Here is a 14,837-nt window from a genome sequence, read left to right on the forward strand (position 1 = left end):
TAAAGAGCAAAAGGCGCGGCCGCACGTGGAACGCGTATGATGGGGACGGGAATAGAGGCATGGGGTGCAATAGAAGTCGGCCTGTGGACAGATTTAGCTAGTTTATGCAAACTGGAGTGAATGTCCATGCTGCTGCCTGGCGGCTTGTTGATGACTTCTCTAGCTGCAGGAGGATGGACTAGTCGGTAGGTAGTGTGCTCTGCTCCACATCTCATCACTGCCACGATGCAACGGGTGAGCGGCACCACCCCACACCTTGGGTGATCCCCGGCGACGACCCCCTTCTTCCATACACTGTGCTGTGCTGTGGCTCAATCGTCGTGCTAGTGGTTGTAGCGGCGTTACTGCTGCTGCTGCTGCTGCTAGGGAGAGAGGGCGCGTAGGAGCTGCGCGGTGTCAGGCCATTCGTTTGTCAGCTTTCGGCGAGGTTAATGTATTCCTATCGCGCGCTTCTTTTGCATTTACAAACATGCCCCGCTGCAGACCTCCCCTGCCTTTCGCTGCTCCCTGCCCAGCGATCGGCACACAGACGATCTAGCATCGATCGGGAACACAACACACAATGGCGCCCCGAATGGTGGACACACGGCGCTCTTTGGGACTCTGCTGCCCATCATCAACGCGATTTGGAAGCTGGCTATTGTTGGCGAATGAAAGCATTTAAAGCAGCAGGCCACACACAACACTCCCTTTATGTGATTGTCTCTCTCTCTCTCTTTCTCTCTCTGTATGATGCCAATTACCGAGGCGCCAGTTTTAGGTTTTAATTGTTAAACCCTTGCCTCATCAATAAAATGGTTACAGCAGCGGCAGCAGCAGCGGATCTTTCCCAATCGCCTAGCGGATGCCACGAAAAGATGCAGACGAGAAGAGCGGGCGCCTGTGGATTGGATTGCTATCGAAGCGATTAGATAGTCCTTCCCGCTACCCTTCCATGGCTTCTCCCCAATGGTTTGATTGCTATAAACGTGAACATTTTATTTGCATGGCCACACCGTGTGTGCGCGCGCGCACATGTTTATGGTCCGAAACACACCACCGGGGTTGTTGTTGCTGGTGCTGCTGCTGCTGCTGGTAGCACCGTGGTGTCGTGTTCAGGCCAAGTAAGAAACCTGGCCCACCCCGAAAAGGGCCGGAAAGAGAAGAGGTCATCCGAAAGCCAAACATGGCGTCGGGCTTCTCCGCTTAAAGGTTATCCATCGCATATGTCGTACAAGGCGGTGTCAGACAGGCAGGCAGGCTGGCAGGGATTGCAATGGTTCCAGTAGTCAGAGGAGAGTTGAGCACGCTCCATTAGACGTTACCTTTTGCTTTGCTGTACTCGCACCCATGCTTAGAATGTAGCAAAGATTTCACCATCGGCAACGCAGGGGGCCACAAACGGGATTTGCAAGTCTAACCAGAGGCACAGAGAGAGACACAGAGAGAGAGAGACCGACAGTTTGGAGGCTCCCCTTTGAGCCTTTGCGCGAGATGCAATTGAAATGAAATCATTTGAATTCCCCATTTTCACAATACCTGCCCGGGCCGGGCTCTGTATGGTGGTGTGGAGTCTGTGCGAGGTCCATTTCGATCATAAATGGATATATACACATTCGGTGTTGTGTGCGCGCTGTTGTGCAGTCCGATATTTTATTCATGCAACAAGCGAATGGCTAACAACTGGCCGCGAATAGATTGAGACCACCGGTAGCGCCGTCGGCCGGCCGGCACCACCCGGAGGTCCCAGAGTGGCGGGAATGATGTAAATTTTGTGGGAAATTTTTCGTATAAAAGTGCACGACGGCCTAGCGACATCACCATCACCCGGTGTGTCACCCATTTGTCCGGCCGTGCAATGCATGCGATTTAAATAATTTTCGCGCACCTTTTTATGCCGGTCAATCGCTTCTGGGACAGCCGCAGTAGCACACAATCGGAACACCGCTGACACCGCCGTGCTTTTTGGGAGATGAGAGTTGTTTGATCTGTCTGTGACGACTGGCTGGGCTGCTGGTTGTACGATTGTGTCGAGTTTTCGAGGTCCAGGAGAAAGGTTTCTGGTGGGCTGTTGAGGGATTAGCATTTTACGATAGAAAGTGTGCGAATCGGGAGTATCCTGTCAGGCATCTGCGACCATCTAGTTTTATGGGCTTTTATGTGTGGGTAATGGAGGGCAAAAAGTAACGAAGATTATGAAACAATAGGCACAATGCCTTGGGATGGTCAATCCAGGTATCAATGCTGAGCATTCACGTTGTACTTATCCCCTGATGTGTCTTGTCATTGGAAGGGATTCATCTTGTCATTGGAAGGGTTATTCCTAATGCGACGTTGCGGATATATTTGAAGTTTGATGCCTACTAGATTTGATATGGTATGGTACAAGGTACGACCTGCTTAATAGCAAATTGATATAACCACCGCTTAATAGCAAATTGATGGTAAGATACTTAAGATTAGGATACTTTCGAAACTTAAGATTTTCAAATGATTAAATGATATTATTACTTTCAGAATGATGTAAATCATACACTGTACCTGCACGAGACGAGTGTTAGCACAGGCTCCAAAGCGCATGACAGCCGGAATGCTTTATCAGCAAGATGTAAAATGCTATTAGCAATATGATAATTATCATGCAATGTCAAGACACGTTTAGCGGACCTAGCTAAAAAGGTCGATAGAAGTATTATTCCTGTAATACTATGCATGATGATCACCGAAATGTCGATCGTACGAAACTAGGATCCGGTGTGTTGCGTTTTGCCCAAAGCATATTACAGTTCCATTGCAAGTGTCTCGAATGCCCATCGATCTGATCAAAAAAGAGTGAAGATGGTCCGTTACTACGGAGCGTGAAATCGTGCCTGGTGAGAGGCCACACCACCGGTTGGGTGAACGGCCCTAGCGGTGTTGAAGAGGCCGGCCCCAAAAAACCCATATCCATTCTCGCCGTGTACCGAAGGATCTGAGCCCCCTTTCCCTCCGTTTTGGTACGCCCATTTTGGCCATTCCATGAGATGGAACGCCGGTTCGATTGCAGTTAGCGAAAAATGGTAACGCATCGCGATTACACGATTTCTCGAGTTCGGTGGCCGACCATCGTGGGCAAGGTAAGGTGGTCGCGCAAAAGGCGCAGCTCTAGTAGAGCGCAAGCAGTGCGGGGGCCCCCCTGGCCAGCAGAATCGAAAGCGACCGCAGCGCCCACCGCCACGAAATGAAGAGCAATGCGCGTGTAGAGTAGATCCGTTCTACTTCAGCTTCAGCATTCCGTTTTGCTGTGCAGTACAATTGCCAACAGTTTGTTGAACCCTTTCCCCACACGTGCAGACCATCGGCCGCCGGAGGTGATGTGGTGGTGGTGGTCGATTCGCTTTCGTCATAAGCCGGCGGCGGCGGGCGGTCAATCGATTGCGTAGTCAGCCACACCGGGCTTGAGCTTGGACCCCGGTAGGCGATAGCACCGAGGACGGATCGATGCGATTAAGACACACGAGACCACGCTGTCCGTCGTCCTCCCTATACTAGCGGGTGCAGACAGTATCGATCTTGCACTCGAGAAGGTGTCTCGAGAGGTTTGCTGGTGCTGCAACGACGACACGTGAGATAAATTTGGCTTGCTTGCGGCCGGCGCTCGTCGGTGGTCGTCGTCGTCGTGTCGTCTGTTATGGTATGTATTTGGCTGTAACGGCGTGTGTCGGACAGTATTCTTAGCACACAACCATTGCATGCCACCGATCGGCGATGTAGTAAGCAGCTTAGCTAGCTCGCTCGCTACCAGTGCAGTAGTTCCAGTTGCCGTGTCAGATCAGGCGATAATATGGTTTCAATGGAGGAGGGAAGGAGTGGCGGCCTTCCATTTTGGTGAAGAATGACACGAACGCGCGAACTCACGTGCTAGGCGCACGCGAGGCAGAAGCCAGACATACAGACCACCAGTTACACAGGCTGGGCAAGATTGTAACAAGCTTTTTGGTGGTAGGTAATCAAGCATAAAATTGACATTCAACTGCACATCGAAAGCGATGGATATAGATAACCCACTGGGCACGTGTTAATAGAGGATGCTCGTGTTCGTTGTCCAGAACCTTACATAAAACGTGGTACGAAATCGAAATCGCGATCGCGCGCAACATTTAAACTTTAATCCCGGGAGGGGGAGCCACAGTAAAGCGTGTCCAGCAGCTTTCGATGGATACATATTGATGTACCCGGCAAATCGAGTAAAAAGTTTGCGATCTATTGTTTGTTTTGTCAACTCGCAACACATCCCGGTACCTGCTCTGTTGCTCATTACCGTGTCGCGTGAATTGCGATCATTTCAACGTGATGCGCTCCGGTTTGGATGGAATGGTTGGCACCGTATGGATGAGACACGCTTTCCTCTTAGCCAGCTTCGCTCTTTGTTCGATGCGAATCAGCGCATCACTAATCCAATGTGGGTCTTTCTCTCTCTGTCTCTCTCTCTCTGTCTCTTTGTAGGCTCAGACCACGTGGGAGCACAGCCCGTGGTGGGTGTGATCTTATCCCCAGTGAGTAATGTTTTCTCCCTAGCGCCGTCATTTGGCGTCATTGTTTGCCTCGTCTCTTGGCTGCTGCTACTGATGCTTTGTGTTTGGATGGAATTTGTGGTGGAGCCCTCTCGCGGCTGTCCCGGTATGGCCAAATCCGCCGGGGGGAAGCTGCTGCTGCTGCTGCTGTCCAAATAGACGCACCTTTATCGAGGCTACTTTCCCCGCCACACAGCGCACAGTAGAGGAAGTACCATTTACCTGCCATACAAAACCCCGACAACACAATCCGGGTGCCGCCGGAGAGCGTCACCATCAGCCAGACAGACAGTCGGTGGCCAGGGCAGTCCCAGGGAGCTGCTCATTAGGCGGCGGCACGCCAGATACCACCCAGCGATGGATGGGTACTTACGGCCATCAAGCGTAACGTGCATATTTTGCTATTCAAATTTCTCCCAACCATCACTCCACCTTCTCTCCGTGGTATCCCTTAAATCGGCCCTAAAAAGGCAAAACATCAGATGCATCCGAACCCCATCGGCCAGCCAGCCGGCCACCACCACGGAAGGTGGCATTGTGGCGCGATGCGTCTGGCTCTCTCTCTCTCTCTCTCTCTCTCTCTCTCTCTCTCTCTCTCTCTCTCTCTCTCTCTCTCTCTCTCTCTCTCTCTCTCTCTCTCTCTCTCTCTCTATCTGATTCCTTTCCCTAAAAGTATACCTTTGAAAGGGTTTTTTGCGCATACACATTACAACGTCCATTGTGATCGAACGAGATCAACCTCCATTTTCATCCCTCAGCCCCGTTCCGGGGTACCATGGCGTGTGTGTGTGTGTGATTGAACTTTTCTGCCCTTTGTCTGTCCGAACGCGCATCGTTCACATCGGGAAAAAGGTTTGTAGAGGAAAAAGTGGATCGAATTGTGCAAAAAAAGAAAGGAAAAAGAAAACCCCAACATAAACGGCCGGACCGCCCCCGAAACACATCACGTCCGTGAATGGCGACAACCTGTGTGACCATCATGCTACCACTGGTGGCCACGGAATCCGGGGCACCGTGACACGGTTTCGGTGACGACGGCGAGCGAACGAACCCCGGGGGAAAAGTTAATTTATTTGTCGAACCCACATGGTGTCGGTGCTTTAATTGTCTGCAGTGCAGTTTGGCACAGACTACTCTGATCGCTTTGTTGCCAATGTTAGCCAATGTAGTCTGTTGTTGTGCCGAGGGTGAGCCTCGCAATGTGTGTTTTATTCGAAACATGATCTTGGTGGGGCTGTCTAAACGGGGCATGTATATGCTCACGTGGATCGATTAGTCAAATCGAGAGTGTTGGTTTCATTTTTTTTTCTTCTCTCTGCCATCAATGTAGCGTTGGATCATTCAACACCGACGGATTGTCAAATGCCATTGATCGTCAATGGGTTTAAGTCTGGTGAAGGTGTGATCGTTTGCTGACGGCGACCAGCACCAGACTCACACACACATGCGGTGGCTTTGTCGTTCTGCATAATTACTGTCAATGCAATGCCACCACCCGGAATGGCCGCTTTTCAGTTAAATATTCACCTGGAACACTCATAATGGTCGGTTACGATCATTTTTTTGTGCAATTATACTAATGTTCGTTGGTTGAGGGGTTGGTGGGTACAGTTGAATACGTAATAAGGAGCGCGGAGAGCGCGAATGTCTAGTAGAGCTAGCTTCTCTTCATTAATTCAAGCATTAATGTGTCTATTCGTTTTAATTAATATTCATTATGTTTTTTAGGAATAAAAGTTGATTCATTCACCATCATCATCATGGTGTTGGACATTGTCTCTTTGCAGTTCAATTAGCATTCGAGAGAATATTTCCCATTGGCACGGCAGGTGTAGGATCATCATTTATCATCGGTTCAACTTTGAAACAGTTTCAATGTTTTACTTCTCTCAAGAAGGTATGCTTTTAATTTCGTAAAACAAGGACCACAACATGTCACACGCCCTATCGATCGATCAAACCGATTGCTGATCGATCGCACTATCAACCCGGCCCGCCCGTTCGCTGTCACCTGATGCAGTTACGTTCGAATGTTACAACCGAACAAGCGACAAACCGCGGACTCGCGCTAGAAAGCAGCGCCATGACGTTCGCAATAACGCGCGTTTCAATCATTATCGCGTCACCATCTCGGCCTGGTACCAACGTCACTTGGCGTGGCACGGGGGGTTGGTTACAAGCCAGTCAGCTCTGTGTGCGTCTCCGAATGACCAATGGTGTGCCGCCAAAGTTTTTCGCCTTTCCTTTCCCGTTTATCAGCAGCACCGTTTCGCGAAACAACCGGAGAGAGCTGCCGAAGTTGAACCTGAACACACAGAGCCTTGCCTTGTCACAGCATCCACTCCTCGTAACCGTAACGGATATCCGGGATAACAACTGGTGGTGCTTGCTCTCTTCGTCAAGCTGCAACGCAGTGCTCTCGGGAGCTCGGGTTGGTGACGCTAATTTGAATGTACGCCCGTCACCACCTGGCACCGAGCCCAACCGAGTTGTCGCCACCGCCCACATTAGTTAATGAATGAAGATGACGTCCGTGCAGATGTCGATACCCAGCAAAGAGTCTGCGAATGGCTCCATGTGTCTCTGTCGTCAGCGTCGTTGTCGTCGTCGTCGTCGTCGTTGGCGGCGGCGTCAACGTTTCATCATCGTGGTGGCGTCGCAGGCACGGACACGGACAACATGGGGAGCTGGTTTTCGTGGGTACCCAGGCCCATGCCTCAAAGAAGTAGCGAAGCGATGGCGGCTGGTCTAGGGTTAGGCAATCCTCCAGGTCTGATCCAGTTGTCCTAAGGCGGTCTCACCGAGGTGATGTAACCTGTGTACCTCTTGGTTTGCCCTAGGTTGCTCCGAGACCTTTATTCCCGCCGGGCTGGGCTGGGTGTGCCAACACACTTTGTGTAGTCCTCGGTCCCCACCCGCTTCTCCCGTATCTTGGAGTACTACCAACCGGCTGTCGTGTGACGGAGCAGCAAAGTTCGCGGCATAGTTTCGCATTCGCGTTCGATTGCCAACTTGTCGGAAGCATTACCAGCGCCAGCACACGCGCACCGCCGGGGTCGAGGGGGTTTACCGTTAACTCCGGGACCCCGCGGTAGTGCCGCCGTTCCGTTTCTTCCGTGTTCCGGGCATGCTTCCGGTCAACAAGCGAGCCGTACGGGCAATATCTTTGTGGCTGTTGTGACGCGTGTGTGTGTGTGGTTACGAGTCTTGGAGGACATTGGTGGGGTTGCATCGCGAGGTGATTGTGCCGACGGACGGACGGACAGACGGCGGCGGCATTGAGGCTTTGGTCAAGAGAGCGTGAGCGTGGTGATGGTACGTGAGTAGGAACGATTGAGCGAATCGCCTTCTCAAGGCTTCCGCAAATGCACACACAACCATACGAGTAGCTTCTGATGTGCGGTGCATATGGTTCTTCATTCCTTGGCCAGGGAACCTCAGCAAGCTGTGTTGTTCTCTTGTGGTGCTAAGTGTACGGTGTGATGTACGCGATCCAATTGTGTTACTCTGACTATTCTAATTGCCTTATTGATGACGTCAATTGGTGGATACCAGGATCCGTCCGATGATGGTCCTGGTTCTGTAGTGCTCGAGTGTTTGGCACACTACCTGTGTGTAGGTAGAGAACTTGCTGTGCTGTGCATGTCATGTCTTATTCAAAAGCAACCATTTGAATAAGTTCTCCTTCATAAGCGAAGGAGTATTGGTAAACAGATATCGTTCATAGCTCTCATCTTGATCGTCGAATCGCCCTTTGTTTGTAAGTTCTTATAGAATTACCTAGGTATAGGAAGATTTTGGAAACCAATATTTATCATTATTTAGGTTTATTTATGTAGCTTTAGCACAGTTATGCTTTTGTTGTTACCCCGCGTGTGGGGAAACAGAAGTAGAGCGCTGGTGGTGCAAAGCGGTACCGAGACCGAGATTTTGCTTTAATGATCGTTATTGATCTCATTTGCAATTAGCTGCAGTATGCTCTATACACACCGCTCACGGTTAGCTCGCGGTACTCAGCGGTATAGTACTGTTTGAAGGTAAAAACTGTTAACATTGATCACAGTGCCGGCTGTAACTGTACGTTCGCTTTAGTACCGTTGCCGGTTTTGGTGCCCATTACCAGATGGGCAGATTTTGTTAAACCAATACGGAGTAACTATTCTAGTGATGGCTAGAATGCGATTTTAAAGTAGAAGAAGTAGAAACAGATCTCCAACATCTAGTTGCCAGAGGCGAGTCACGTCAGCGAGTGAGCGCGATAACAACAATTATCTAGAAATTGTCAACCCTGTAATTGACAGAAATTGCGCAAAAGTGGTTGATCAGAGAAAAGGGATGATAACTTCACCAGCACATTGAAAGCAAAACCAATATGTCAAACACAAAGAAGCAGTGCAGCGGAGGGACATTCCATAAGCGATCGTTGCTGTGATTAGCTCCGATGGTTAACGATCCATTCTAATCGATTGTTGTCCATCCATCTTTATCAACCATGGTGGGTTAAGGTCATCCTGGGAGGCCGACAATCTTCGTGCTTCACTGTAACGCTGTTTCGGTTCTGGTTGGTTCACGCTTGCAAATCAGCATATCGAATACAGCATAGCCACCTAGCGAGGGGAAGCAGCCTTCCCCCCCCCCCCCCCCACCCAGATGGCCGATGCCAAATGGTCAATGCCGATGCGGTTGCGCCCCGATCGATGATCGAGGGCCAGACGCAATAATTGAATTATGGAAGCGGCGTCGAAATCGAATTTTCATTGCAACAATTATAACCGGTGGCAGGCAGGCAGGCGGCCCGCTCGTTGCTAGGGTTACGGGGTGTGCTGCGCAGCCTCTAGTCATCTAGGCTGTTGGCGAGAAAGCAAGCAACCACCTTCAGCAACGGGGGCGATTACACGGTTTTTCCTCTCCTACTGACTCTCACCACTCTCGAAGTGGCCACACCGTGGGTTCTCGCACACCGCGCTACTTGGCACGGACTAGTTTTTGGAGGCTACGGGGCCATTATTGACGGGCACTTTTCGCGTAATGATCAACGGAGACGAACGGAGATTACCGTACGCGTTCCTCTCGCGTGTGATTAATGGCTAAACACCGTTAATGGCTGCTGCTCCTCGACCTGGAAACAACAAAATGTAAGAAAAAAAAACACGAAACACAAAAATGATGATGAAACGAAACGAACGCAAAACCCATTCTAACGCTAAACAGCGCCGACCAGAACGTATATGCGCCCATTCACGTTCTGTTTTACCGCCATCGTGCCACTCTGCTGATCGGCGCACCGCTGTCGACGTTGTCAACGTTCTACTTTTACCAAGGCGAACCGTTGAACCCAGAGCATGCTCCAACGTGCGGAGCTGGAAACAATCGCAACTAGCAATAGCAATCGCAGCAGCAGCAGCAGCAGCAGCAGCAGCAGCAGCAGCAGCACCAGCACCAGCACCAGCAGCACCGTTTGATGTTAATCCGTGCGAACAAGAGACGTGAGGTACCTGACAGAAAATGAAAACCGCGCACTGAAAAGTATGTCATCAATCGGAGCCAAAATGAAAGAAGCCTGAAGCCTTTCACGCTTTAATTTGTGCAACATTCTATACACTTCCAAAAGGGCCATCAATGTTCAACTATCGACACTTCGGTCATAATGCACGATACCTCTACCAACGGTGGCACTCTTGTTATCGTAAGCTCTACGAATACTCGCCATTCGCCGGTAAACTCTTGCAGATACTCTTCGAAGCCAAATAGTCCCGTTTTTAGCATATGGAAGTGCTCGGTATGCTGTGGATGAAGATGAATTCAGATATCAAACTCTGCACGCCTGAAGGGTGGTCGTTGCTGGGACTAAACTTACGCCTGTCTTGTAAGGACAGCGGGTTTGGTTCATGTGGCTCGTTATCGGGTGCCAAACATCCGTGCTGGACAGCAGAATCGCACACAGGTCCAGTACCCGTTTACCGTAAGGCATCGGCATCCACTCACCGTGTTCCTGCTTTTGCGAGTAGAAGGCAAACTGTGGAAGGGTGCAACGAGGTGATAGGAAATGGATGCCATTTAGAGTGTGCCACGGAACGAAACTTACGCCAAGCGGTGGACGCAAATCTTTAGCAATGACAAACGTCCCATCCACCGTCATATCGTCATCTTCCGAGAGGAATATCCGGAAGTCCGATAAATCCAGCGGAAACGAAGCTTTCTGGTGATCGCACGGTCTGAAAGATTTGTGCAAATCTACCACGAATTTGGTCTGTGAAATGAAGAAATTTACGGACAACTTCAAAACGCCAATATTCCTGCAAAGTTAAAGCTTGAGTTTGGCTTACGCACATGAGCAACGGGCGCCACCAGCAACGTTAACCACAGAACGACGTTCGACATGCTGCTGCTGCTGCTGCTGACTATCGACGACGAAAACAGGATGTGGTGTTTGGTTTGAACCCAAAAGGTCTCACCTCACGCCCAACGTGTTTGCGTGTGGGCTGCGTGTGTGGTCAGTGTTTGATAGAATCGGGAAACATGTTTCACCAGCATGTAACATTGCTGGGTGATAGTGTATCGGGATTTTCAATTCCGGGTTTCCTGTTTAGCTCGGTAAATACTACGGTAACTCGGTGTGCCCCAATGAACTGCACACAATTGCAGTTAGGTGTTTCCACATCTTCCACTCGAATGAAGCTTTCCAACGGAGGCACTACCAAAAGATTAGGGCATGGTTTCCTCGTGCTACTTACCGTTGTCCGTAAGTGGTGTTATCGAGGGTACGATCCGCGGGAAAGTCCTTTGTGGTCGTCATTCACTTGAGGTCTTATTTAGAGCGAAACTGGATCGCCTGTAATCATGACAACGTGTTTTTGTGATAAGAAGAACCCCATTTAGACTGTCCTCACTCAGTCAACCATCGCCTCGGTTAGTCGCTGTTTCTCAGCAGATCGAAAAGTCTCCAAGTCGACGTTTGAATTATTGTTTTACGGCTCTCAATGAGCGATTGCTGCTGTCCCAAGCTCGGTAGAGTGTTTCAGTCAGGGCCACTCGGTGTGTGGCGGTGGATGATAAGAACGATTTCGATGTGTAAAACGCGTGAATCATCTCTGTAAAGTCGGGTATACACCACGTGTCGTTTTGATTGCTTTAAGCTCTCCGGCTTTGCGTTCAATTGTTGTAGACAGTCATTTCTGATAACCGAATGGCGCGGATCGTGAAGCTTAACCATTGCTACTCCGCGTTGTGGTGGGATCTCTTGGTAAACTTTGGAACCTCTGCAAAAACAGCCCATTCGCATTATTATCACCATACATGCTAATGGAGAAGTGTTTGTGTTCTTTTTGGCAGCATTTTTTTTGGCAAATATTGATCGTGACAGTTAGTCATTGCCTGTGGGCGAGGCAGTTCATGAGCGAGCTAGAATGGTTTAGGCGGAAGCGGACCATGACAGTGTTTCCCTATGTCGAGGGTAATGACGTTCGTTGGTAGATGGAATATTATCAGGCTATTGGGGACTATCTCAGGGGAGGGGTGATGCCATATGGCAAGGGTTAGATGTAACGTGCGCGGAGCTCCACTGTCGATGGGTGTGCTGCTATGCACGTGTATTTGTAGCTCATTCTTCGTTTCCTGTTCAATTACCATTACAGATAACAGTGTCAACGGCAGCGGCGGCGGCGGCATCAGCAGCAGTACCAGCAGTAAACTGTGGCCATCCAGCGTAAACGGCGCGGGGTTCAACTTTCCATCGATTGCAGTGAATAAAACATGAATCTCGTCAGTGGTCCCTGTAGTGTCGTTCCAATGGGCAGCACAAACAAACGGTTCCCGGTGTACCATACGAGCTGATTGATGACTATGCAACACGCTGGACGGCAGACCGGGTCGTGGCAAGCATATCAACGGTTGAAAAGGACCTTCGTGTAGAGTGGGCTAGAATCGATCGAGTTCGATAGTTTGAGCGGACATCCGGTCCTTAGGAAGTGCACCATGGGAAAGATCAATGCGAGCCATAGTAGCTATTGCTACGACAGCACATTATTAGAGACAGACGAAAGCTGCTATCCCCATCGGGGACAATCGGGAAAGTGTTGCTGCATTGTTGGTAAGAATACGGAGACATGGATACAGGATCCGTGCTGCGGCGAACGGAGCAAACAGGAACAGGAAAGCCTCGTGGCCCACACCGTTCTGCAGGTTGACGAGCGTTGTCTCGTGTATCGTGCTGAAGGTAATGCGAACATTGTGCTCTCACTGTCGGACAACAAGCATGTGCTGCGGCTTCGTAAATCGAAGATCGCAACAAGAGATGGGAAAGGTATGTTTCCGGCGAGTGTATCACACTGCAGTACAAATCTTAGCTTACTTCTTTCCCTTTCATTTCTTGTAGCCGAATCAAACGTCAAGCTTGATCGCTTCGTGAAATACTCCGAGGTGATGTCCAATTTGTTCTCCAGTTGTTACGTCCCAACGCTGCAACTTGCACATCTGAACACGAGCGACCTGGACGCTTTTAATAAGCGCTTGAGCAAAGCACGTCCCGGTATGTTGATGAAAGGGCGATGCTGGAGCTGCGGAAGAAAGGGTAACATTTATTGTCTTCTTGTCCATTGTCCATAGTGTCCAGGCAAGATAAGGAAATACGAGAGCTGGATGGCATAATCTTTCCAGACGTGGCGTTTTTACCGGCCTGGCTTTACCCAGCAGGAGATCAAGATATACATCAGGTACGTGCGTGCGTAATTCCTCTTGCTTCATCATCCCTGGTAGCAAGTCCTGCAGTATTGTTGAGATGCCATTTGTATTCATAGCACCATAATATTGGTAGTTCATAGATAATACAAACACTTTGTTATAACCAATATCACTTAGTCACTGGGTTTATTAAAATAGTTAAAAAAAATGTATCTATGAAATCGACCTCATCGGCACACATGATTTACCGCAAATTTCTGGGAAGAAAGTCCTACCCCAATAGTGAAAATGTTTGCACGTGTCGTAACACCGTGAATCATGTCATAGGTTTCCCAGAATAGATGCTATTCAAAGCGAATGTAAGATCGAAGGTACAACCCAATTTTAAAGTTCACATCCCCACATTGACGGTACACAGAAGAAAGTTTACTTTCTAGGTTTACTTTTCCCAAGGCTGCGAACGGTTTGGAAAACCTTGATCTTTTAAAGAATGTTCTCAGACCACACAAATCATTCGGCGAGCTTACATCTGTAAATCAAGTGGACAGTTACACCGTTAATTGGTGCCAAGAAAACATTTTCATTTATCGGATGTTTGAATATAACTTTTCAACTGTGTCGTTTAATTAGGTATGATGTTAAATGTTTCTTGTTTCTGTCCCAATTCTTCCCTTTGTTCACAGGAAGGCAAAATTCATTCACCCCTGTCCCATTACCAAACATATTGCGTTGAGATTAAACCCAAACAAGGATGGTATTCATATGAATTCTGTGATAATATTCCCGCCCCGGGGCTAGCGTCTGTTGGCGATGGGGACCTTCGGAAGTGCCGTTACTGTTTTCTTCAATATTTAAAGGTGAGCTGTCCAAGTGGTGGTGGTGCTTGATTGATTCGTCTACGCCCTGTAGTCCACAGGGTAGAGGGTGTGTTTTTAACCGCGACAGTCCCTTATCTTGTCTCTCTTTACAGCTCCAACAGAAATCGATAGCGAAAATAAGTAAATACTGCCCCTTGGATCTATTTTCTGGGTAAGTTAAAGTGTCGCTTGTAGCGATCCACAGGAGTAGCTTAGTTGTTAACGATCTACGGTTGCTGCTGTTTCAAATGCGGCATTTTTGCACAAACACAAACCGTCGTTACATCTCGGTAGAGTGGACACAAACGTACGGTTTTACGAGTGACCAAAAATAGCGACGATCAATAGTGAATACTACCGCGAAAAGTGTAGTGTGTTGCCATACGATGAGCGTGCACCACTAGAGCACACTGCAAGGGATCGCCGGTGGTCGCCAGAGCGTCACCGAAGTATCGGCGACATTCGGGTGGACTTTCGAGTGTCACTCACTCGCCACCCGTAGGTCAGCTACCGGTTTGAACGGGCTTAAAATAAGAGCAATTTATTAGAAAGACAACGAACGCGGTTCGGCGGTTGCGGATCGTGTGACGAATCGCCTCGCGGTAACGCAGTATGACTGATCATACCATCCGATCACCTCGTTCAAGGAGAGCCGAACTGTGGTCAAATGTGTTTTTTAAACATTTTTCGCCACTACAGTACTAGCGCAGATAGAGGAGATCCATTTGGTGCGTGAGACACATTTCCTTAACACTCATCATTTTTATGC

General features: G+C 49.2%; 2 protein-coding genes across 2 annotated transcripts in view; one reads left to right on the forward strand and one right to left on the reverse strand.

The window, feature by feature from the left end:
* Positions 1 to 9,612: 9,612 nt before the first annotated feature.
* Positions 9,613 to 11,141, reverse strand: LOC125959513 (uncharacterized). Its single transcript, XM_049692338.1, has 5 exons — positions 10,863 to 11,141; positions 10,618 to 10,782; positions 10,390 to 10,548; positions 10,191 to 10,316; positions 9,613 to 9,651 (listed from the first exon to the last, which is right to left on the reverse strand). The coding sequence occupies exons 1-5, from the start codon at positions 10,911 to 10,913 to the stop codon at positions 9,613 to 9,615; spliced, it is 540 nt and encodes a 179-aa protein (XP_049548295.1). The 5' UTR covers positions 10,914 to 11,141.
* A 995-nt stretch (positions 11,142 to 12,136) lies between these two features.
* Positions 12,137 to 14,837, forward strand: part of LOC125960144 (inositol-pentakisphosphate 2-kinase) — a 7,105-nt gene continuing 4,404 nt past the window's right edge. Inside the window, exons 1-5 of the mRNA XM_049693356.1 lie at positions 12,137 to 12,834; positions 12,907 to 13,059; positions 13,137 to 13,243; positions 13,895 to 14,068; positions 14,182 to 14,240. Coding sequence (XP_049549313.1) covers positions 12,507 to 12,834; positions 12,907 to 13,059; positions 13,137 to 13,243; positions 13,895 to 14,068; positions 14,182 to 14,240 — 821 coding nt within the window. The 5' untranslated portion in view covers positions 12,137 to 12,506. The remainder of the gene's footprint in view (positions 12,835 to 12,906; positions 13,060 to 13,136; positions 13,244 to 13,894; positions 14,069 to 14,181; positions 14,241 to 14,837) is intronic.

This window comes from Anopheles darlingi, chromosome 2 (genome assembly GCF_943734745.1).
Source record: "Anopheles darlingi chromosome 2, idAnoDarlMG_H_01, whole genome shotgun sequence".
In the NCBI taxonomy this organism is placed as follows: domain Eukaryota; kingdom Metazoa; phylum Arthropoda; class Insecta; order Diptera; family Culicidae; genus Anopheles; species Anopheles darlingi.